Source organism: Grammomys surdaster, unplaced genomic scaffold (assembly GCF_004785775.1).
Source record: "Grammomys surdaster isolate TR1022 unplaced genomic scaffold, NIH_TR_1.0 373, whole genome shotgun sequence".
Taxonomy (NCBI): Eukaryota; Metazoa; Chordata; class Mammalia; order Rodentia; family Muridae; genus Grammomys; species Grammomys surdaster.
The window spans coordinates 7248497-7274355 of NW_021604792.1; the positions used below are offsets into that span (position 1 = coordinate 7248497).

The 25859-nt window shown below is 44.0% G+C and overlaps 1 protein-coding gene across 1 annotated transcript in view; it reads right to left on the bottom strand.

Annotated features, from left to right (window-relative positions):
• The window catches only part of Etv6 (ETS variant 6), a 237403-nt gene that overhangs the window by 121269 nt on the left and 90275 nt on the right, over positions 1-25859 (bottom strand). Inside the window, exon 2 of the mRNA XM_028780996.1 lies at positions 17889-18018. Coding sequence (XP_028636829.1) covers positions 17889-18018 — 130 coding nt within the window. The remainder of the gene's footprint in view (positions 1-17888; positions 18019-25859) is intronic.

Sequence of the window (25859 nt, forward strand, 5' to 3'; positions counted from 1 at the left end):
TGTGTGTATGTGTATGTGTGTATGTGTGTGTGTATGTGTATGTGTGTGTGTGTGTGTGTGTGTGTGTGTGTGTGTGTATGCCTGTCTCTACCTCCCCACCACTGAGATAATAGGCATACACCAACAACCCTGTTTTTTTATAATGTGTGTTCTGGGGATAGAAGTCAAATACTAAAGCTTGTGTGGCAAGCACGCTACCAACTCAGCTAACTCCCCATATCTGTGTCTGCAAAGCGATAACAGAGTTGCCTACCCATCAGGCTTGTTGAGAGTAAAATCCAGTTAACTTAGTACCCTACACCCTGTAAACTCCGACTTTGTGAACAGAATCAAACTCCTTCCGCATCGCATTTTCCTAGGGTTAAAATGGGTGCTTAGGAGATTTTGAGACACTATTAGTAAACCTTCCTCCCTAAAACAGATGGGAGACGAGAGGCAGGATGGTTTAGCTGCCCTAGCATCACATAGCATGGAGTCAAACAAGCTGACCATCAAGCCTGGATGCCATCTTTCAAATTCCTTTGAACACGAGTAGCCATGAAGGGCAGGTATAAATGAACAAACATTTGGAAATGTCCTGAGTGTCCTGTGAGAAAAACTGGGGCTTCAAAATAAGTCCTCTTAAAAAAAAAATAAGTCCTCTTGAGGAAACTACCAAGTTCAACCACGGTCCCCATTATTTCCACGTCAGCATCATCAGAAGCCTCCAGTGATAAATCTCTACAGCTGATATGTCTGGGAAGCACCATATTTTCTTGCTTACCTCACGCAAACTAACAAAATCTGTCTCGATTCTTGAGGCAAGTTTCTTCATCTGAGATGCTGTTGTTATACAGGACACATGTCTTCCTGACTCCTTAGAATAAAATTTATAAACAACTGCAAAAGGCAGGGCCTGTGGCTAAAGAAATGGCTAGTGTTTAATTTAAAAGTCCATACTGATCTTACAGAAGATCTGTGTTCAGTTCCCAGCGCTCACATCAGACAAGCTCACATCCACATTAGGTAGTTGTCTTGAATTCCAGCTCTAGGGGAATTGGACATGTTATTCAGTTTCTACAGGTAGAGTGCATGCGCTTGCACACACATATATAGATATATACATACATACGCACACACAAACACACACTTAGTTTAAAAGGCGGGACCCTTTAAAATTAATTATAACGTGAGGATTGCAAAGAGACAGGTACAGTCAGCATCCTGTTTCTTCCAGTATTATAGACGAGCAACTGAGGCTCATGTGGATGAATAAAATTGAGTGACAGTCAGGATTGGACTCCAGGCTCTTGTCCCCAAGTTCAATATTCTTCATTCTACGCTACATGGCCATTCTAAATGTCTCACATGGTATATTTTTCTCCACTAAGCCTAGCTGTATAGAAAGAAAGATCTCTAATAAATATTTGTCAAATTGATCTGTAAATATAATTCTACTATCTTAGCCTAATACTGTGTCTCAACCCCAAGAGTTCATTCATGGATTAATGAAAAAACGTGATGGGCTACAAATGTTTACAAAGTTTGAGATCACAACCTAATTTCTATACAGGAAAGAAGAAAAGGTATTGCTGTGCTCACTGTAGGGACGAGGAGACTGAGGCCAAGAGGTTAAGCCACTTGGTTGCACTGCTGGCTGTATAGTGCTAGAAATGACAATTTAGTTATTGGTTTCCAAAGCCTGTACGTCTTTGATCCTACTGACCTAAGCCTAATGAATACTGGCTGTTCTTACACACTGTCCAAATGATGCAGCCATAATTTTCTCGCTTAATTTTTTTTTAAAGGAAGGAGACAAAGAAAGAAGGAAAGAAGAAAAGGAAGGGTGGGGAAGGAAGGAAAGAATGAAGGAAGGAAGGAAAAAAAGAAATGTAAGGTGCTGGGGTGTAATTTAGTGGAAGAGTGCTTGCCCATGATGCACAAGGCCCCAGAGTTCAATTCTTAACCCCACCCCTAACAAAAGAGGGGGTAGGGAATGGGGAGAAAGAGGGAGGGGAAAAGGAGAGGGGGGAGGGGTACTTAGGAGGTAACAGCCGGAAGATTACATCAATTTGAGGCCTGGACTACAAGGTGAGTTCTGGATTGCTACCGGGACTATGCAGCACGACCCTGCCTTATCACTGATTTATCATCGGAGGCCTTAAAAATACAAACAAGAGCAACAAAGGGTATCTTCATGTCAGTGTGCAAAACACCAAAACCCCGCTACACTGGCTGACTGAACTGCAAAAAACTACACGCTCAGCACAAGACCGTCATCTGCCCAGTGCGGCGAGAGCTCTATTTTCTTGAACAAAGCCAGCTTCAGACCAGCTCTGAGATAAGAATAGCAGTTACATGGACTGCCTACAAGATTTTAAGGGGCAGCCAAAGGAAACGGCTGAAGCCATCTTCAATCAGTGCTTTATGGCAAAAGAAGGAAAGAGGTCATTTCTAACTCTGGGCAGCCTAGGGCTTTACCATCACCTATAAGGAGGCTCCAAGCACTCCTGGGATGGGCGAAGCTGGGAAGGAAAGGTGACAAGAGGCAACAGGGGTGCTCTGGGCCTTCCCGAGACTGCTCTAAGCCTGTTAAAGACAGAGATGGTGGTAGCTAGTGGTGGGGGTGGGAGGAAGAGAACATGTGGGAGACTGTGAAGGAAGGTGTGGGGGACAGATATAACCCAGCATATAGAAACCTGTCAGGATGGGATTTATTTTTGTTCTGTGAGGGGGTATAATAGGGCTTTGCCTGCACTCTCAATAGCTGTTTTGAAGTGAACCCGGCTGGTATATCTTTAATTTGTCATTTCATTATGAAACTGTTTCCCTTCCAAGAAGCCTTCACGTCAGGAAGCTCTGTCTGCCCACACAGGAAATTCCTTTGCTTCAACTTCCCCAAAAAGGAAATTTCCCTCAGAAGTGAGCCCAGCATATGCCTTTGAACAAGGCTGATTCAAGAAACTTTGGCAGCCGAATCCCAAAAACACCCCTGGCTTTCTGCTGCTGCCGGGACCCAGGGATAAACAGTTGATCTCTGGGCCAGTGGGTGGGGACCCCACCAAAGCTTTTCATTCTCTGATGCTGCCCTTGTCTTCTACTGCTGCCTGTGAGACATGAAGAGCTTAAATTTACCGGGAAGGATTAAAGTACCTGTCATCCATATACATAGAGACAGACAGACAGACAGACAGACAGACACACAGACAGAGACCAAACACACATACACACACACAGAGAGAGAGAGAGAGAGAGAGAGAGACAGACAGAGAGACAGAGAGACAGAGAGAGACAGAGAGGCATCCCAAGACAGTGTCAGCACACACTTAATCAGGGTCACACGTAAGACTTCAGATTTCTGCCAGAGAGGACAGTATCTGAAATGATTAGAACACATAAAAACAAAATGGTAAATAACAGACCCTTAAAGATGTTTATTACTCAAGAACTCTTTTCTCCTGGTGACAGGATTTTCCACACAACTTTTCCCAGTGAAGACTCGAAGTGAAACATGGGGGCTGGGGGTGGGGGGGTATCTCCAACCACAGCCCTATAAGAATTAATCTCTCAGACATCTTGAGAACAGCTAAGTGGTGAGAATCCAGAGCAGCTGTGCTAGAGGGAATTTTACGACGCTTCTGAATAGAGAAGCTGCCAAACTTGCATTTAAGTTTTTAATTTTCCATTTCAAATCACTTTATTTAAAAAAAAAATCTGTGCAAAGGACTGATCTATGTAAAGCAGAAAAAGAAGAGACGGTGTTGAACCTCAGACTGGGCATCAGGCAGCGGCCAGACAGAGACGAAGACAGACGAGGAGCTAAGGCGGCCCCGGATTTTCACCCTGCAATTAGAGGGCACTAGAACGGCAGCCTGCTCGGAGCTGATCTTATTACACTATTTATGTGCCAGGGCTCTGAAGGGATATTATTTACCAGGAAACAGAGCAGTATTTAAGAGACGGATGAGAATCATGAAGCTCACTGAAATCTCAATATGGGAACCTTGAGGTTTGGGGTTGTGGTAGATGTTTGCTGTGGGGTGGTTTTTAAACGTTTACTTTGGTGAGTTATCCTATTTCTCTAAAATTTATGAAGTCTTAACCACAGTTGAGTCTCAGAGGGAATGTGACATTGTTTTTCATTCTTTTCATCTAGATAATAGGGCTTTGGTTTATGAGGGGAAGAAAGAAAGAAAGAGTCTGAGAGGCCCACTGCCTACCAGCTCCATGAGTGACTTTGGCTCAGTTTTTCTTTTAACCTCTTTAAACCAGACTTTTCATCTTAACGGTGAGGATAAGGAAATTCAGTTCACAGGGCTGTTACGAGGACTCAGCGACACAGCCCATGTTAGAATGTCTACAGTTAGCACTCCATACACTGAAATTGTTATTCAACTTGAAGTGCTACCAAGATTGTTCCTCCAAATTCCATATCCCGAGTCCTCACTACACGCATACATGTAAGTTACTCTGGTAGGGTCAAGATCTTCTTGACCCTTTCACTGAAACTTGAATTCACATGCCCCTTGTGTATATGAGGATTTGTACCTGCAAACTCACTGCTTCTGTCAAAGGACACAGAGGGCTTGAATCCTCAAGATAATGTGTGCCTTCAGGATGCTCAGCTTGCCTGCTAAGATCATCGCTGTCATCCTCAGGGCTTCAAGTTTAAATTACCTTGTCTTAATCAATTAAGGGACCTGGATTTTCTCTTTCTTCATTTATCTATCTCCTCCATGGAGAAAAACCACCAAAGCAAATGACAGATGTGATTTCCAACTTGATCCTTGGCCTCTCATGTTAGCTATAGATCCCTCTGTTACAAGAGAACTGAGAGATTTAATAAGCTAATTTGCATGAGGAAGGACTTGGGCTAGTCACCATCTCGAGCCAAGGCACTACCTACACTCTTGTTTACTTTTAAAAGTGGGGCTAGGGGCCCGGAAAGATCACTTATCAGTCAAAGCACACTAGGCAGGCACCCAGATAGTTCATTATAGCAGATAATTCACACTCAGGGCATTCGAAATCATTTCAACTGAGGGGCCACGTTCCCTGTTTTCGCAGAACACTGGCCCTGTTCACAGGCAACTAGAAGCCCTCTGTCCTGGGTGCGGCATCAGGCACTTGGAAATCTGAATATTCCTTTCAGCAAACAAAGGTACCAATAGGCAGAGAGTGGCACAGCTGTACTCCACTGTACGCGTCATGTTCTTTCCTCATGTGTGGGTGATGGAGATCATCACAGGAGTTCTGTGAGGTAGATATCTGGATTAATAACCTCTATAATCCCCAAGAGACATGTGTGTTTATGTGTGTGTGTATGCATGCACACACATATGTACACACATGCACACACATGCACACACACAGACACACACACACGCACACACACACACACAAATTTATCTGAAGAAAAGTTTTCTCTCCCTATGAATCAAAAGAAAAACTTTTATCAGTCTCAAATATCCAGCTGTCAAACAACAAATGTGTGTAATTTTTCTTAGTTTCAAGTTTCAGTCGGTATATGATCAGAATATTCAAGTAGTTTGTAATCCCCTTGTGTGCTGGACTGAGGGGTCTGTACTAACATGCCTGGCTCATCTCCTGCTTGGGATTGAACTCAGGGCTTCCTGTATGCTAAGCAAGTACTCTACCAACTGAGCTACATCCACAGCTCCAAGGAGAATTTGAAAAGAACGTTTATAACCCCACAGTCTCAGGCAAGGAAACCATCTCAGGGGATTTCTACTTTTGTGATCTTAAAAACTCCCTTAAATGAAACTCCAAATACTTGGGAGAACGATCACAGCCAGAGTTTAAAGTCAGTGAGAGTGTCACACGGGATGTTTAAGAGTTACAAATGGAAGCAATGATATGGTCAGGGATTCTGTGTGTGTGTGGGGGGGGATTCACTACCAGCCTGTGAGAAGCATTTCCAGATGAAGAAGAAAGGGCAGCATTTTCTTACCACTGTGTCTAGATCTAGTAAGAAAACACCCCCCAAAGCCCAGGGGGTCAGGAGCAACAGGCAGACAGAGACAAACAGACTGACACACAGACACCTTCTCTCTCTCTCTCTCTCTCTCTCTCTCTCTCTCTCTCTCTCTCTCTGGTCAGCACCAAGTCCCACTTATTTGTGCTTTCCTTCCTGAAGTCTCTGAAGTTGGTGACTCACTAGCGACAAGGAAAGACAGAACAAAACCCTTTATCAGTTTTGTTCACAAATCATTGCGCTCTGGGCAATCCCTTTCTTCCAAATTTTATATCCCCCTTGGACAGCCCGTGGCAACTCACTGCTGACTCAAGTCACTGGTCCAGATCTTCTGTTTAGAAATAGTTTCTTGGGTGTGAGTTTTCATGCCCAGGGGACAGTCTAAGTGTCACAGATTCTCTGCTGCTGAGGCAGATGGAAATGTACTTTAAAGCTCAGCTTCAAAGCCTTCACTTTAGAAGCTGAAAGCCTTCAACCCTCTGCCAGCTCGGCCTTTTTTCCCCATAATTAATTAATGCAGTATTAATTGTGCATGTGCTATGAGGCTGGCTGAAGGAAGATCATGTGGGCTCTCTGTATTGATCACTGACTCTGTAGAGCCCCAGTGGACAGCTTCCAGAGGGAGGAAGATGCACACTGCAACTTTCGCAGACTACAACAAAATAGGAATATGTCCCGAGTCATGAGGGGATTCCCACAGATCACAAAGCCGGGATCAAGCAGTTACAGGAAGCTACACCTGTATGCAATGCCCTGGGCAAAAGGCCAGCTCACAGGCAATTCTCAGGTCATGAGGGGGTCTGTGAGAACAGAGGAGTGGACCTAAGAGTAAGCTGCAGGGTTCTGGGACTGGCATAAGGAAGCACAGCAGAGCTGGTGGCAGAAACCCTGCATGGCACCGGAGTGGGCATTCATTTCCATCCCATAAAAGCGTATCTAGTCGCAAACACATAGGCATCCCGGAGAAGAGTCCGGTAGAGCCAGACTCTCGATTTCCATATTTCCTTGTAGGAGGGCATCCTCATAAAGCAGTTACACAGCACAAGCGGAGGATAATCTCCTGCATCATCGAAATACTACCATCTGCACCAAAATTGGAGGCTGAGGACCAGCAATCAAATGAATGAGCTCCATCCGGGTGTCTGCAGATAGTGCTTGGTAGTTGAGAAGCTCTGTGCTTCTCTGGAATCAGAATAATATCATCTGTGCGTGTCTGGAAGAACTTGGGGATCGTGGACTGGAGCTCCTTCATTCTACAGACAAACTGTTTCCCAGGAGAAGGAATTATCTGTGGCAGGGATGCCTTACATCACAGCCACACGGGGCCAGAAGTTCAGAGACCTGACTGGAGCAGCAGCTGCCCTAGCAGTTGTACAAACGTCCCAACACGAATGACACATGGGGGAAACTGAGGCCCCAGCACAGCAGGCCACATTCTGAAGCACACCAGCCTAGAGCCTAGCACGGACTATGAGGAAGTGTGGCATTGTGCTTTGTGAATTCGGTGTTACAATTAGCATTCAAGAGCATCACCATTCTTACAGGTGCTCAGTACTAACTGTGAAGCAGAGTGCTTCCTCATAAAAGATGGGAAACTCAGTACGATGAGAACCTCTGTTGGCTCGTCATTAAATTTTTGTTCCTAATATTCTACAATTTATACTTGAAAATATGTGACAGATAGCAGTATACCCACAGGACTGGATCTGAAATTTTATGATGTTCTAAGTTCAAAAGGCTGTTGGGTTTATATCTCTGATTTTATCCCCCTGGGTCTCTTGTCAGTTGTTTATATATATCAATTTTGCTTGATTTTTTTTTATTTCAAAAAAGAGAAACAACTGGAAGCTTTGATTTTTTTTCTCTCCTGACCAACAGCTAGAATGAAAAAACTAATTAGTTCCTAACACACTCGAGATGGCATGTGAAGTGAGGAAAGCCGAGTCTTGGAACGAGATGTGGAGTCAGGTCATGACTCCTCTGACTTCTCTGTGTCCTCGGGGACCCAATGTGCCACATCTGAGCCTCAACTGTGTTTGTGATTATTCGGACTAAGTTATAGTGGGTCCTGGCACATAGCAAGTGCTCTATAGACAGTAATGGCTATCAGTACTTACTGAACACGACACTGCCACAGAGCCTCTGAACTAGTGTTAAGGGCTTAGAAACAGGTGACTTTGGAATGGCTCCTGGGATGAAACATCACTGTTTCATGCTGGCAGTTGACAGACCATAAACAAACAAACAAACAAACAAACAAACAAACAAGTTACTTAAGATCTAGTCTTGCCGGGCGGTGGTGGTGCACACCTTTAATCCCAGCACTTGGGAGGCAGAGGCAGGCAGATTTCTGAGTTTGAGGCCAGCCTGGTCTACCGAGTGAGTTCCAGGACAGCCAGGGCTACACAGAGAAACCTTGTCTCAAAAAAAAGATCTAGTCTTGTTGATGGCCCATGCCTCTAATCCCAGCACTTGGTGGGTACAGGGAAGAAAATCCTAAATCCAAAGTCATCCTCAGCTACATAATAAACAGAAGGTCAGCTTGGGCTACAGAAAACTATTAAACAAACAAACAAACAAACAAACAAACAAAACAAAGAACTATTTAATAGCCTTCAATACTTGTTCCACAAGCACTTTAAAAAAAAAAAGACAGGATTGTTTAATTTCCCCCTACAAACCTTCACCCTCCTCAGCAAACAGCATGAGTCAGTATTCCAGCCTCAAAGGTTAGGAATTAACTTCTGGTAAGGCTGAGAACTCCCTGCATGGGTTTTTCCTTCCAGGAATCCCTCTCTACATCTACTGTACATCCACAGCTCTTTACCCATTATCAGTATCTGCAATCTGTAGTTCTATTACTGGAATCTTAGGGTGCCAGCTAACAGCTATTAGCATCCATGGCCCACAGGAAGCACAAAGAACGACCGAGTTCAAAAGAATGGGACTTAATTCTACCCATCCAAGCTGGAAGCAGGAGTGTGAGGTCGAGGGGACCGACAGCACCTGGGAATCTACACCTGGAGGTTTCCTCTGCAATTTAGTTCTGGAAGGATGCAGCTGTCCTGGCCGTTCCTGCTAGAATCTTCAAGAGTGAGTTACAGAAGAGGTGCAGCTCCAGCATGGAGAAAAACGAGGAAATGCATGGAGGAAATGCACTACGCTATGTGGGAATGGGAATTGTACCGCACTTGTGTAAAGTCAGCTCACTAATGGTTTTTGAGAAGGAAGGGGAAGTGGAGAGGTTAGAGAAGCACAGATCAAGAGAACATCATACAGGATCATCATCATACCTGCCAGAGCGTACAACCGGCATGTACATGGGCCTGTTTATATGTATATGGGTGGACTCTTCAACCTGCAGAACCTTAGCCTGTCAAGAGAAGGCTACAGAATTTCTCGGAATTCAAAACAAAACAAAACAGAGAGATGACAGAAACAAAGTAGAAATAAGGTCATTTTCTGTTGACCAAGTCTCTTCATAAAACTGACCGATTTTCAAGGTCTCATATTTTTCAATGGTTCTGTTTGTCACAAACCTATACAGAAGTCTAGAATAAGTGAGACACCCCTGGGGTCAACGTGCTATGATGGTTAATTGTTACTGTTGACTGTCTTAAGTATGTCTAAAGGACTAGGAGTTAGGATGGAGATGAAATCATCCTGGTAGGGGTTGGTGGGGAGGAACTAGGGGTGTATTTGACCAAAACACATTGTATGTAATTCTCAAGGAATAAACTGTATTTGAAGACAGAAAGAAACAAATGCTCAGGGTATTCATGAGGCATACCTCTGAGCATATCTGGGGGACATTCTAGACACAACTGCATCATTAGGGCTGGATTAATCCATCGATGGATTCTTAATATGATGGTATTATTGGAAGATAGGGAGAGACAGGAGGCTCTGTCTAGAGGCAGGCCATTGGGGACATGTACTTGGGAATGTATCTTGCCCTGGCTTCCTCTGCTTCCTCCTTACCCCATGGGGAAATTCCTCAACCACAGGCCTTCACTGCCATAACGATCTACTTCACGAGGGGCCCAGAACAGGGCCTAGCGTCCACGAACTGAACTCTCTGAAACCATGAACCAAAACATAGCTCCTCCCCAAACTCTTCACTTCAGGTAGTCCCTGCAGCACAAAAGCCCAAGCAATGTGTATATCTACTCACAAAGCAGCACACGGGGACCAGCAACTGCTACTGGCTTCTGAACTGTCTCATTCAGAAGGCCAACAAACGTGAGAGCCCTTGACATGCAAGAGGTGGCTGTGTTTCCCCTCTGGATCCCACCGAGAGTCAGAGCAACCATCAGAGATCCTGCTGGAGGAACTGCCTTAAATGTACACACAGCTCACTGCATGAAATGTGCAGTGGAAGAAAAGGTCAATAAACTCCTGGTTATATGTTTAAAGAGAGCGAGGAGAGAGACATCTATAAATAGCTGCATTTATTGAAGCTGCTTCCTTATCAGGAAGCATGGAGCTAGGAATTAACGTCTGCCTGCAACGGAAATTCTTTCAGACAGCACACCCAAAAAGGAAATTTCCCTTCCGAAGCATCCTGGCTGGTTGTTCCGCTGTAGACAGTAACTCCCCCCCACCCCACCCCCCCGCCGCTTCCACCTTCAAGTTATCTGAAGCAGCTAAGCTGGACCCTTGTATTATCCCATGTGTTCTAAGGGAAACTGAGAACCTCTGAGCATTTGGATGTAAAACGTGAAGGTCCCCAAAGAAGGTTTAAGGGGCAATAAAAGATTAAAAAAAAATCAGAAGCTTGACCAACTTTGCCAGAAGTCAGTATTGCTTTAAGAAACTGGCTGGGAATGAGCTCTTCCCGTGCCCTAGCTTCAACTCTGGCGGTGATGTCACCACATGTCACAAGCAGCTGTAAAGAGATGTCACCTCTGGAACAATGATGATGGCCAAGGGTCTAGGAAGATATGACAGATCTGAGAAGCTGAGAGGGGAAGGCCAGGGAAAGTTCCAGACTGAAGGAGCCTGTCAATCACGGGAAACTGTCAGCAAAGAAATCCTGCTTGCACTGCAAGGCAAGAAAGCCAGTCTCAATCCTATGTGGATTGTAGATGAGTTAGTGCTAGCGCCCTACCCATGTAGTTTGAGAGTGGGGAAGCCTCCTGCTAAGCTGCACAGAAGACCACAGCAGACCTGTACTGGGTTACCCTCCTCCTCGCTACTAGGCATTATGCCAGTGTTATACATATGAACTCTGTCATTGACAAGAACCTCTCACCTCTCAAGGGTCAGCAGATATTACTAGAAAGTTAGTCTTAGAGAAGCTGAATCCTCTACTTGGAAGACACTGTTCTGAGACTAAAGCCCATTCAGCCTTCAGAGCTGGTCCTCTCAGGCCTCTAAGGCTAGACTTGCCAAAGGTTGCTGAAATAAACTGAATTTCAATCTGAGCTCACAAGAAAATAAAGCGAAGGGGCAGCAGAACGGCGGGATAAAACCAGAGAGAAACAGTCCTTATCCCTGGCTCCAACACTACCTGACACTTCCCCCCTCAGCCTTCTGAGAAGGGACAGGCTAGCCGGATGGAGGCTCGGCGCTTATCCACAGGCAAGTGGCATCTTTAGAACCACGCCTGCCACTGAACCCTTTATTCTGCACTGTCTATCTACTTTTCCTTGCTGGACTAATCTTCCAGTCCCCGAGACATTGCCTATATGCCTCCTCCTAAAAAGGCTAAAAGGTAGCATGTGGGGCAGAAATCCTGTTAGACCCTTTCCATCCTGTGCGAGCCTGGACAGGTCCATTGTCCTGAGGCTGGAGCAGAAACACCGGCTTCAAGAACTATCACATGATTAAATAACATGTACGGAGGCATCTTGTTTCTCACAACACGATAAAATATTAACTAGATTATATTTAGCTCCCATGGCTGTCTCTGCTTTTGAGGACAAGCACGACTTCAAAGTATACAGAACTATGGTTCCAGCCTATTAAAACAGAGGCGCTCGCCACATCTGTCTCTGTGCGGATTCTGATGGAGTTCGGCTTGCCATGCAACCTCAGTCACTCTGCTGAGGAGACACAGCAGCAGAATGGGTGAGCAGCGAGGATCCCACAGGAAGCCATACGATTAAATTAGTAAACTCACACAAGCGGAAGTAGTAATGTAAGGATTTTGAAAGATTCACAAGGAAAGAAAGGAGAACCAGAGGACTATTTCTGTTGTCCTGACTCTGGAAAACTCAGAGCAGTTATTATGGCTATTCATTAACCCGCAACATCATAAACCAAAGCCCTCTTAAATATGATGAATGAGTCCTGGGTTCCGAATTTTTAATATCAACTCTTAAGGACTGAGCAAGGCCAAACAGACAGCGTAAGATGCAAAGTCTTCAGGCAAATGGCATTAACGTCGACCTCCTTTTAAATGCGATAATCAAATCAACTAAACGTGGGATAATCATGCTTAATAGAGATTTAAAAGAAGGCACTTAGCTGTTTAAATTCTGCTCTATACACCTGAAACATATTTATCTTGCGATTCTACAGCCCAGCCTGGGCGTCAGTGTTTGAGGCCTGGCACTTAAAGGGAAGGCCCCTATGAACACATTATGAATCTGTTATGGTCTGGATCTTTGGATCTCTAGAGATCCATACGGAAAAGGCCAGGGCACCAGAGCCTATGGTGTTATTAGAGTATGGTGGAATCCTTAGAAGGAGGAGCCTAGAAAAAGAAGCTAACCGACTGGATCTATGCCCTTGAGGGACTATGGGATCCTGGTCCTTCCCTTTCCCTGTCTCTGCTTCCAGGCATCTATTGTGCTATTGTTATGTTCTGCCTTGCCATTGGTTTTTCTTTTAAAACAGGCCCAGACTAAAGGAGCCAGTGGCCTCAGATTAGGAGTACCGAACCATGGACCAAAATAAAACTTTCATCCTTTTAAGTCTATTTGATCAGACATCTATCTGGTCACAGGGATGCAAATCCAACAAAGCAGCCTCTGCTGTAAGAGCACCTTGTGAGGCCTCACTTGCAAGTGCCAGTAAGTGTCCCCTAGTCCCCAAAACACAGGGAAAAGACTTCCCTTTTCCATGCAATGGTGAGGATCACAGTGAGCCTGACCCCCCGCACCCCTGGGGTCTTTGAAGTGTTCTCACAGGGGCACAGAGGCTGATGCTTAGTACAAAGAAGAGAACTTTTGTTTTTCCTGGAAAGCTGTGATGATACTTCAGCCCTTCTACCCTTAGGCTTATAAATGATTTAGCATGCTTGGCAGAAGAGGGAAGAGGGAGAAGAGGGGGAGAAGCATGCCCTTCGTATCCCTTCCATAAATGTATCCATCCTCCCCGTTCATGGGGAGGTCAGCAGCAGGACTTGCTGAACATCGTCATCTGCAGTTCTGGGCACCGAGGACCCAGATGATGCTGGGTGACAGGGACTCCTGCACCAAGGCCTGTATCATCCTGCGTGTCCTTTCCGCACCTCATAATCATGACTTAACACTTGCTTCATTTATTGCTTCCCCTTTATCACGTCTGCAAACACAAGTCGAGCAAAGCCTCTCTGCTAATCTGCCAGGTCGGGGTCTTTAGTAGACTTCTGTTTGCTTAACACGGTGGGAAGACTGTGGGCTATTAGACTCCAGCTCTCCCCTGATTTCCAAATCTTATTTTCATTTAAGGGATGTGAGAAGAAAAGAAAGCTAAGAGCTAGGAGCCAAAGCTGAAGATCAGTGAGAAACAACAAAAAAACAAAAAGAAGCTACCAGGAGCCATACCAGGCTGGTTCTTCTTTTAAAACAGGCCTCTGAGAATGAGCTCAACCTTGTAATGCCATAAATGTCCTGCTGCCGTCCCGCCTCCCAGATTCTTCCCCGGACTTTCCATACACATTCTACTGGGAATTGTCTGGAATCCTGGATTAAAACAGCAGTAACCCAATTCCCTTGCTGGAGTATTTATTTTATTCTCTTAGGTTTGGAAGCTCAGCTGGGATGTGTCTTCAAGTGTATGGCCCAACCTCACAGAGTTGGCGGCCACTGAATTCCTCAGAATAAGGAGTAGGCAGTCCTAGACTAAGAGAAGGAGGAGGGAAGCTGGGCTAGTCTGCCTGGAAAGCCCCGGTAGAGGGCACACAGCAAGAGCCTGGGAACCTCTATGTCTGGAGGATTCATTCCAGATGTTCAAAGTGACCATGTCACAACAGGGCTCCTACAGACTACTACGGAGACTTATCACTTAAGCTGAGACACTCAGGCAAAAATCACTGCCCTGACATGAATCCATATTTTACTGGTTATCCCCCAGGTCAGCGGTAATGTGCTACAACTCCACAGTGAGAAATTATCTTGGTGACCATCCATCTATCTATCCACTCATCCATCCACCCATCCATCTGTCTAAGGGTGAATGAAACATGAGTTCTTCAGCAATAGAACAATAGTTCAGAAAATAGGTTCCAGCCACAAACCACTTCTGGGGCCTCATCAGTACAAGCAGCAACCCTAAATTCATCCATGTAAAGTAAGTAGATTAAACACACAGCCGCACAGTAGCATGCGGATTAAGAATCTAAGCTGTGGGGCTGGTGAGATGGCTCAGCGGTTAAGAGCACCGACTGCTCTTCCAGAGGTCCTGAGTTCAATTCCCAGCAACCACATGGTGGCTCACAACCATCTGTAATGGGATCCAGTGCCCCCTTATGGGGTGTCTGAAGATAGCAACTGTGCATTCACTCATAAAATAAATAAAATAAATCTTTAAAAAAAAAAAAAAAAGAATCTAAGCTGTGAGGTTAGATGAGACTGAATTTGAATCTTGACCCTGTCATCTTACTAGTTCTGTGACCAATATTGTAAAATCACTTAAATGCTAGAAGCCTTGGGCTAGGGATAAAGTTCTGTGGTATAGCGCTTGCTTAGCATATGAAGGATTATGGGTTTGATTCTTAGCACTGCCAAAAAAATAAAATAAAAATCTCCAACCCTTTATATATAGCATGGAGTTAGAGTTTATGCTATAATGTGGAGATAAAGAGAAAAATGTATCTACCGATATTAATGTGAGACTGAAATAAAAAATTATATAAAGGCTTCATATGGAGCCACAACAAAAACTAGGTATTACTAATTTTCTTTTTTTTTTTTTTGAGACAGGGTCTCTCTATGATTTGGAAACTCACTTTCTAGACTAGGTTAACCTTGAAGTAATAGAGATTCCCCTGCTTTCCCCTCTCAGAGCTGGGATTAAAGGCATGTGCCACTATGCCCAGCTTAATGCTAGCTATTATGATGGCGTGCTGTAGCTGGTGATTTGCTGGTACAGGGACTATTTGTGGTTGTCAACTTGGCTGTATCTGGAATAAACTACAATCCAGACATGGAAGGCACACTTGTGAGATTTTCTGCTTGGTTTGAAGTGGGTAAATCCACTTCTAGTCTAGATCTTTGAGGTAGGAAGACACACCTTTGATCTGGGTCTTTCTTGAAGCTGTAAGAGCCAGACCTTTAATCTAAATCTTGAGGTGGAAAAAACATACCTTTAATATGGACCACACCTCCTGCTGGAAGTCTATATAAAGACATAGAAGAAGGAAGCGTTGGCTCTCTGCCTGCTTGCCCTCTTCTTGCCACCAAATCCATTCCTTCACTAAAGCCTACCTCTTTAGAGATTCCAGCATGCTCAGAGCAGTGGAGACATCCAGCCTGTGGGGCCGAGCAACTTCTAGACTCTTGGACTTTGTGTTCACAGCTAGCCATTACTGGATTAGTTGGACTGCAGCCTATAACTGATTCCAATAAATCCCCTTTGTGTGTGTGTGTGTGTGTGTGTGTGTGTGTGTGTGTATACACATTTAAACATATATAAGTTTACATATATGCAAAATATACATATAAATCGCATGTATGTGGATGTATATGTACATGTATACGTATATGCATATGTATATGGAATGAATGTCTTTCTCCATATATAGAAAGACTAATACATCTGGTAAGTAGTACAGAGCTGGTTCAATGAGGACGGTGCCTTCTCAAGGAGAAACTAAAGTACAGTTCCAGTTCAGGATAATGATGGTGGAGATAAGCCTTGTCATGTTTAAAATCAGAAGGACTGTTAAGTAGTCTCTTTTCCAAAAGCAGACATGAAAGAAAGAAAGAAAGAAAGAAAGAAAGAAAGAAAGAAAGAAAGAAAGAAAGAAAGAAAGAGAAAGAAAGACTAAACAAATAACCAACTCACAGCTAGATAGTTCACGGGACTCAGAATGAAGATTCAATTGACAGTTAAGTCTGCTGGTTGGCTTGCTAGCTTGTTTGTCTTCCTATAATAATTTCTCCAGCAAAGAGTTCACATATGTTGAAAGGTACCCAGAGGCTTATCAGGACTTGGCGTCCCTTGAGGAGTATTGCAAAACATAGGAATCAAATTGGTATGAAGGAAGCTTCACCCTATCCGGGGTAACTAATCTTTATGCTCTATAGAAGCATATAGAAGCTCTGCTTTCTGTACCTGGAGCATCTGTGGGAGGCCTGGCAGAGAAGAGGATACAGTACTGATTGGCAAACCGAGTAAGTGAGAAGATTTAGTTCAGGGGTGCTGTCTGCACGGCACGAGTATGTTCTACCCCAAGGTGAACATTTGGAAGTAAATATATTGGTCACAGGACAATGTCGTTCTGGCTGTAAAATTGCTACTGCCTGGTGTGTCATTTCCAGTTCTGTCTGCTCTACTGGAACTGCAACAGTTCCACTTTCCAAGGACAGCAGTGCAACCTCTTCTTCTCAAGACCGCTGCAGAGGGTGGAAGGCTGCAGTGAAGCTATGCCTTTTATCTCCCTGCTGGAGAAGTGAAGCAGGCGTCTCTGGGCCACGTGTGGAGACACTCTGTAAACTCTGGCAGAGGATGGAAGGGTTCCAGCGCTCTCAATGCCGCAGAAGGGCCATCCTAACTGTAAGCAGAGGGGATGACCCACAGTACTACTAGAGACCCACCCCAACCCCTGACACAAATCACCTTATTTACTGAGCCTGCATCCTGTCCCCTTGTTCTCTACTTTCTGCAAGCATCTCTTGAGGAAGGATGTAGAAAGAAAGCAGGAACAACCTGGGGACCACAGTCACGCCAAGGGACAGTGAGCATAACATCTGAGTCGCTTGGAATCATTTGTCAAAGGTCTAAGGCAGCCCCAGTGCCCTCTAGTACCTAGACACGTGGCCTCCAGACAACACTCATGCCAGAGGAACTGGTATTTGCTTGGGTACCAGTGTTCAGGGGATTACTTGCCTCTGGATGGTCCAGTCAAACTCTATCCCCTGTGCTGGGGACCATTAGAGGAGGAGCTGAGAAAAAGGACTTAGCAGGAGTCAATGCTTTGGAGACTAACCCTGGCAGGTAACTGGGCTTGCCAGGCAGGCCTATGTCTGAGTTCAAGCCTCCTCAGAACCTGTGGTGGAAGGAGAGAGCCAACTCCCACACGATACCCTCCAATCTCCATACCTCAGCACCCAAACACAACCTGCCCCCCTTCCCACACACAAATGAAAAACTTCTTTAAGCAATGAGTCTAAACCCACAAGTAGATAAAAGAAAATATGAAGCCAGGCTAAGTATGAACTTAAGAGATTAAAAACTTCAAGGAAAATAAAACTCACCTGGCCTACTATATTACAGTGACTCTGTCACATGTGAGGTATTTCTAGAGTTTCCCCCTGCCACGTCCTTATCAGATACAAATGAAAATATCGAGAAATAAGGGACAAGAGTCACAAACTTTCCAAAGCCATTATGGGGTGAGGGTCAAAGACCCCAGGTCAGCTGGCCAAGTCCCATGAACACCGGCTCAGACCCAGAGCCTCTCCCTGGGATCCTCATGGACCAGCACTCTGTCTGTCTGTCCTTCCCCTCCCCAGCCTCCATCTCCTCGGAGGTAAACACTCACGCAGGTGTGCTGGCAGGTGGATTGAGTCTTCCTCCATCCTGAGCGCTCGAGGCACTGGGACATGAAGCGGAGTCGAGGATCCGTAGCTTGCCACTGGACTCTCTGGAGGTGTGTATGAAATTCGTTCCTGCTGTTAGGAAAAAGGGGAGGGAGAAAAGAAAATGAAATGTTGCAGTGGAGGTGTGAAAGTCTTAGCAAAAGTCAAGAGGGGCATTGGGGACATCAGTCTACCCAGAGATCCCCTTCCGGGCATGTCTAACTTTCTGATGCCACAACATGGTCCTGGCATCTACAACTGTGTTGAGCCACGCACATGGTTATCCTAGAATACAAGCAGCCCACTGGCACCTTTTAAGTTCTTTCTATTTTGATTTTCAAACAACACAAGTAAACAAAGAGCACTGGAAAGGTTGAAAACAGAGTGTTTGGATTCAGACCAACAGATGTCCGAATTAGTGGCTTGTTCCCAGAACGAGGAGGGCTAAGGTGAGCACATGAAAACAAGACATGCAAAGAGCCGTGCTCCAAAGAAACTCCCCCAAATTATTTTTCCAAGTCACATAAGGTATGTCGCCAATGCATTCAAACCATGGTTTTTCTTCTGTGACGACATCCCCAGCTTGTAATCAGACAAGGATTCTATACCTGAATCCAGCGAGAGTGAGCTATACCAGTAATAATAAGTGGGAAAGTGATGATTTCAAGGTCCAAAGATTAAGATCTAGATTTTTCTCTTCTTTTCTGAGAAATGGTCTCTTGTAGCCCAGGCTGGGCTCCAACTCACTGTATAACCAAGGATGACCTTGGACTCCTGATCCTCTCGAGCACCTTCTGAGTGCTCAGATTACAGACAGGTGTGACCACATCTGGCTATTCAGTACAGGGACTGACCCCAGAGATCCGTACGTGCTTAGCAAGCACTTCTCCAACAGAGCAATCGTCCCAGGTGATTTAAATACATATCTCACTATACCAAAACCACAACTGCAAATATCCAATTTTCAAATGTCCTTCCTTCTGAATCTATATGAACAAGCATCCCTTGCCCCTTCTTCCTTCCTATTGCAAACAGTTATTTCCTTTCTCTTTGATGTATTCCAGGCGTCTATTAAAACTATTTGATAATAAAGACGCCTGTCAATTGACAAGGAGACGAATAGGGCTACAATAGATCCATGAATACGACTTCAAACAAGCAGTATTTGTTAGATCAGTCGAAGCAAGCCATGCTCTGAGGAGGACAGTCTTAACAGTCACTTGAAGACAACTACTGAGTTCAGCAGGAGCAGACGTACAATTTGCAGCTCCACCCTACTACCAAAAACCAGCTTGACTCCCCCACTGACTTCCAATGATTCCTGTCCAAAGGATAAACGAAACTGAGAAATACAAGGTGCGAAAATAAGCTTGGAGGAAAGATCAGTAAATTGATGCTATGAAAATAAAGGTCAGGGGTAAAAGAAAATCCTAGATTAAGGTGATGCAAGGCGGCCTTGGCCAGCTGTGCACAGTTGTGATCCCAGAACTTGAAAGGTAGACACTAGAAGTTAAGAAGAGCTAGCCTGGACAATATAGTGAGGAAAGGCCAGCCTGGACTACAGGAGACTCTTTTTTAAAAAAAAAATCAGGACTTTTAATGCTATATATTTCATCAAATAGGTAAGGGGAAGGAGAGGAGCCCCCTTGAGCCTGTAACCAAAGTCAAGTGTTTCTTCTGCTCAGAGTCTAGAAATTAGGATAGGAAATTTCAAATATACAAATACATATATACTTATACACATACACATATACACATACACACATACACACATACATATACACATATACACATACACACATACACATACACATATACACATACACATATACACATACACATATACATATACACATACACATATACACATACACATACACACATACACATATACATATAAACATACACATATACATATATACATATACACATACACATATACACATATACATACACATACACATATGGGATCATCATACCTTCCCTAAGGCATCTACTAACTGCAAAGAGGCAGCTAGAATATCTGTTCAAACATACATTGTACAACTGTACTGGTGAAGTTCTCAATCCAGGGCAAACCCACATACCTAGACTGGATCTCTGTATCAACCACAATGATCTTGACACAAAACATTCAACAAGACACCACCACCAACAACAAAAACCCCTCCTAAACATCAAATATCTTAAGCAATTCTAACCTACAGATAAGCTACTCTCTTGGGTGTTTTCCCTGGGGCCACGTGGGATCGGAGAGGCAACGATGCATAACTGCATAGATGGGAAACATGCCTTTCAAGCATTTCAAGCAGGACAACATGATGCCATGTGATAAACTCTCTCCACCCCTCAAACAAGCCCCCAGTCTCATCACGTATCTAGACACCAACAGTTAACTCTCCTTCCAGAAATAGCTTTATTTTGTTACGGTTTTTACAGAAGTGAAACTATTGATGAAGAAGCCTGGGACAGGAAAGGGGTCTTCAAAAGGAATGTCACAAGGGCGAAAGAGAAAGAGAGATGGTGTTTCATAATATAATGACTTCTTTCTCAAAGCAAGGGCCCGAAGGAACCTTTTAGCTTGTCTGTAAGAGAGGAGGCCACATTACTCCAGTCTCCTACCCCAGATGTCTCTACTTGGCATTGTGGGAGACCTACCATCAGCTCAGCGACCAGAGTCTGGCTGGCAGTCACCTTCACAGTGCACAGAGTCCTGACTCTGTTATCGCTGTGGCGTATCTTTATTGCACTGTGGCTGCAGCAAACCGGAGTGATTGCGACACCTGGACTCTCATTCCGGATGATGGCTCCAGACTGGGAAAAGCTATATAAAGTGAGGTCAGGAAGCCCTTTATGAAAGAGTCCGTGAAGACACCTATCCACAACAGAGGAGTTGCTACATTGACCACATGGGAGAAAATCTAGACGTGTTTCCCAGGCCTTGAACAACCTGTGGGCAACAATGATTACCTACTGGACCCCTGTGCTTGGCAACTAGCAGAACCCTCAGGAGACTGCTATCCAGTATGTGGGCTCTTTTCTGAGGCAGAATATGAAGTTGGGAGCTCCAGACGTTACTCTTAATGTGCTTTGTCTCTCTGATTTCTACTGTGACTTACTACAGCCATATACTTAATATCTATACTGGCCCATCAGCAGCTACCAGGCACTAGGAAAATCATACCCAGCTATCTCAAATAGAGATACCTAGATAGGGGGACATAAAGGAGACTCACATTGAACATCCCAAATCAAGTGGTTTCTTTATCCTCACTACTGCTTCCCCTCTGGCTTGACTCTTATCAAAAGAAAAGGTGTCTAGCATAGTAACTGTTGGCTGATTCACCTCTAGAGAAAACTGTCAGCCAGATGAAATCCAAAGGAGCTTTATTTTAATATAGGGAACACTCAGGATTTTCTCCAAAAGGATTATAAACATGACTCAAATTAAATTGTATAGACAGCAATACTAATGCATTCAGGTATTATAAAGAATGGGCTATGGATGGAAGTCAACGCCATGATTAAACATGCCATGAAGTGAGTGTGTTATTGTTAGATGCTGGCCGGGTAGGAGATGCTGCTCTCAAATGTGCAGACACAACCCACCACACTGAGCTGCTGGACAAAGGGGAAGTGTTGTAACTTCTGAGGTCAACTGTAATATCCACGAGGAGGGAAGAAGGTACAAGAAGCTTCAGTACAGGAGAGGAAAGCTAAAAACAGCTGAAGGCAAGGGATGATGAAATGTACATTTCTCTAAGCATTATATAAACCCTTTAAAATGTATGCTGCTATAAGAACAACTTATTGAATTTGAAATTATTTACATCTCCTCCCTTCAATACTGCCTACAGCATGAAGGGCTAATGAAGGGTACCAACTTGACTGTGCTTATTTTTAACCTGTGAACTTGAAACTTCCATGTAAAAGAGGCTCACTCATTCATCCTGTACAGGAAAACGACATCTTTTCCTCCACTCCTTCCCAGGCCCATTCTAGAAAGGTCAAAAGCTCAGAATTACTAATACCACGAACATCTCCCTCTTCTGAGTTATTCAACAGAAAGCTTCTGTAAATTACAAGGACCACGCTGGTCCATTCTCACACTTATTCTTACACTATGACCTAAAAAGGACGAGGGGTTGGGCTGGAGCCTATTGTTAATTAAATGCCTTCTGGAAATATAGGCAAAGCATGTTGCGAATCCAGGGAGGAAGAAATAAAGCTGGTGCTCTTGTGGAAAGATGGTTAGCAGGTAATTTCAGAAAGAGTTAGATGTCCTCAATTGATTGAGGAATTCTTTCCAGAAACTGCTTCAAAAACATTGTAAATGCCAAGATTCTATCTCCAATTTGGTTTCTGAAGCCTGTGTAGAAAGTTCCGAGGAATGTCATGGGACTGAACTGCTTCCTGGGGCTATGGTAAGAATCTTACCGTAGGTGCCTCTCATCTGGTATATGGTGGTGTCCCACCACGACAGTGAACACTGCAACCCAGAGAAGATGTAAAAACAGCAGAGAAAGATCAGGCTGGCAGATCTCAAAAAGCTTGAGAGAAAGCTAATGCTTGTCCTGTAACCAACCTTAACAGATGGCACAGAAGGACTCCCTCCTTCCTCTGACAAGCTATACTGTGACTGCTAAACAAGCTGGAATACTCAGTGTGATGGTTAATCTCAAATGTCAACTCAATGAGATTTAGAATCAACTGGGAGATGAGCCTGAAGGCCTCCCTGTGATGAGGATAGCTGAGGTGGGAAGGCTAGCCCACTATAGGTGGCACCATCCCCTTGGTTGGGATCTTGGATTATACAAAGAGGAGATAGTATGCTAAGCACAAGGATGCTCTGTTTCTGCACTGTGGTTGTGACGAAACCAGCTATCTGAACCTCCTGCTACCCATTCTCTCCCCATCATTCCATGATGGACTATCCCACGGAACTGAGAACCAAAATAACCCTTTGTTAAATTGCTTCTTGTCAGGACGTTTTATCAAAGCAGCAGGAAAAATGAAAGCAAACAACTACTTAAATATTCTATTCTAGCTGCAAAATGATTCAAGATTGGTGGTGGTGGCTTTCATTAAATATGTGTTTGATAAGCATGCCTTTACTAACAAACCACATCTATAAATTATTTTAAAAAAAAAACAACAGATAAATAAAAAATCTACCTGCACCATTTTCTAGGTCTCTAGCATTACAGATACAAATAACAACCCAAACTAACATGCTCCCAAACATCTATTTCTTCACTTGTCTTGGAAAAAAAAAAGTACATTCACTATTTTGTCCAACCCAAGATTCAGTGAGATAAACTTAAAGAACTTGAGAAAGTATGCATATGCAACCACAGATAGTATTTTTGGAGTGTCCCTAGAAAGAAACAATATGTCCCTAGAAAGAAAGAAATAGGCTGAGGAAGATTACCACAGGTATCCAGGCACACAGGAATAGGAAAGCAGAAAAGCAAATGCAGAAGTAGAGTTATGGTGAATTCTTCTCCTCCCAGAAAGAGTAGAGGAGACATCTAAAACCAAGAGCTCAAATGCTTCTCGGTATCTAGGCTCTTCCTAAGAGAAGCCTCTCTCTTGAAAGTCATTCTATAACCCAAATGGTATCTGGTTTTCAAAACTCACTGGCCGGATACACATCAGTATCTCGGGGAAGACAAATAGGCATTCCCTGTGGAAAGTAACATGGAGGGAGCCACATTTCTGGTTTCTGCAGCTTCCTCCCCAAGTTACCCTGATGGCCCAGGCAACCCTCTCCAGGGAGGGACAAACCACAGACACTCAGCTGGCAGGGCTCTTCTGAGGAGCCAGGCTCTTCTGTTTTCTCTGGAAGTCTCTGATGATGGATAAAGCAGGTGGTTCGGAATCAGGAGACAATACATTGCATTTGTCCAATGGATAGAATTAAATCATAACACCTTAAATCTTTCTTTACCCACACCTCTTATCTTACGTGCAGTGGTGTTATAAAGGAAAAAGGAAAGGTACATTTAATAATAAGCCCTGCAATCAAGCCTTGCACTAAAGAATCACTGGGATGCTTCCCTCCCTATCACTAAGAAATATTCTAATATTCACTGAGTCTAGGCCTGTCTTCGTCATTCTGAATTAAACAACTTGAAGTCTTTGTATTTCTAGAATGGCTCTGATATTTAAATTGTATGGTGGGCTGTGCAGCTCAGTGGTAGAATTTACATAACGTATGCAAGGTCCTGGGTTCTAGCCTCAACACTGAAATCAACCACCATCACCACCACCAGCAACAAAACAACAAAAACAATGCCGTATCATTCTATCCCTAAAAACATATGCACACTTATACATTTCTGAATACAAATATAGCTGGAAAACACAGTTACTTCAAAAATCAAAAAAAAAAAAACATTAAGAGAGGTGTGTGCTTCTTGTGGAGTTGTTCACACCTCTGAAGAATGCTGCCAGGAAGGCATCCTTATCATCAACCCACAGTAGGGAACCTGATCTGAAAACTGTAATGCTTAATTAAGCAACTTGTGCAGTCACCAACTTGGGAGACAGCAGAGCTGGTAATGTGAGTACAGGCTGGTCTAAGTCCACTCCACCGAAGTGCTTCTAATAAAGAGGAATTATCAAGAAACTGCATTCAAGTACCATTGGCCAATCACCAATGGCTCTGTAGCTTATCGGGAATCCTAAGACATAACTTGCCACTGTATGAAGTACAGTGCCCCTGGGATAGCTCCTCGCTTTGCCCCTGTCCTCAGTTCTCAATCAGAACTGTCAAAACCAGGGGCCCACTTTCCTAAGTCTGTGATGTATCTCAGGAGCAGAAAGTAAATGAATTTAGCTAGAAGAAAGAGAGTGTACAATGTCTTGAGAAGTTTGTCCCCACGTGCCCTCTTTCCAGGGGCAACCATTAGAATTCACACAGGGGTGTGTGTTTACTTTGCAACAATCAGCAGGACCAGCGAAGCATCTACAGATTGCCTGTGTGTTTAATTGCTTTACATTGTGCAGAAATCTCGTCGTGGTTACTGTTGGGTAAAAATATCTTACTCTTTATCCCTAATGTTTATCAAGACATTTCTCATACTCAATCTTTTCCAATTCTTCAAGAATATCAAATCTAAATATGTAGACGAGATTTTAAAAGGGAGAAGCAGGAAAGGGACCCTGTCAGCACTCACTTAATACAACAGGAAAAATCTTAGGTCCTCAGGAGGCAAAGTCTGCCTTCAGAAATCACAGCGGACGGTGTCTAGGAAAGGCATCCTTCAAGGGCCTGCAGACAGACACTTCTAAATGAGGACCACTAAAGTCAATAAGTCTCTACGTGGTCAGTGACCTGCGGCTCCTTTAAGTCTTACAGGATTCTCCAAGACGTCTTCAAGTATCAGAAGAGTGAGTACAAGAAAGGGTGAAGCATTCCCTGTGTATTAGTCAGCATTCCATCTCTGCAACAAATACTTAAGACAAGGAAAGGTTTGTCCCGGCTCTCTGTTTTAAGTGTTCAGCATGTGATCGACAGGCCTTATGGCTATGGGTCTGGGGCAAGGCAGCACAAGTTGGCAAGAGAATGTAAATCACTTTACTGAAGACAGGGAAGCAAACAGAGACAAAGGGAGGCACCAGTCTATCCTACTATCCCTTTCAAGGGCATGTCCCCTATGCTCTGAAGATCTCTCACTAGTCACTAGTTCTAATCCCCCATCCCAACCCCTCTCTTAAAAAAATGATTTATTTATTTTTATTTTATATGAGAGTGTTGTCCTTCATGTGCATTCCTGGAGCCCACAGAAGCCAGCAGAGGGCATTAGATCTCATGGAATTAAAGTCGTAGATGGTTGTGAGTCACTACGTGGGTGCTGAGAATCACACCCAGGTCCACTAGAAGAGCAGCACTATGAGGCATCTCTCCATAGGACCTCATCTCTTAAAGG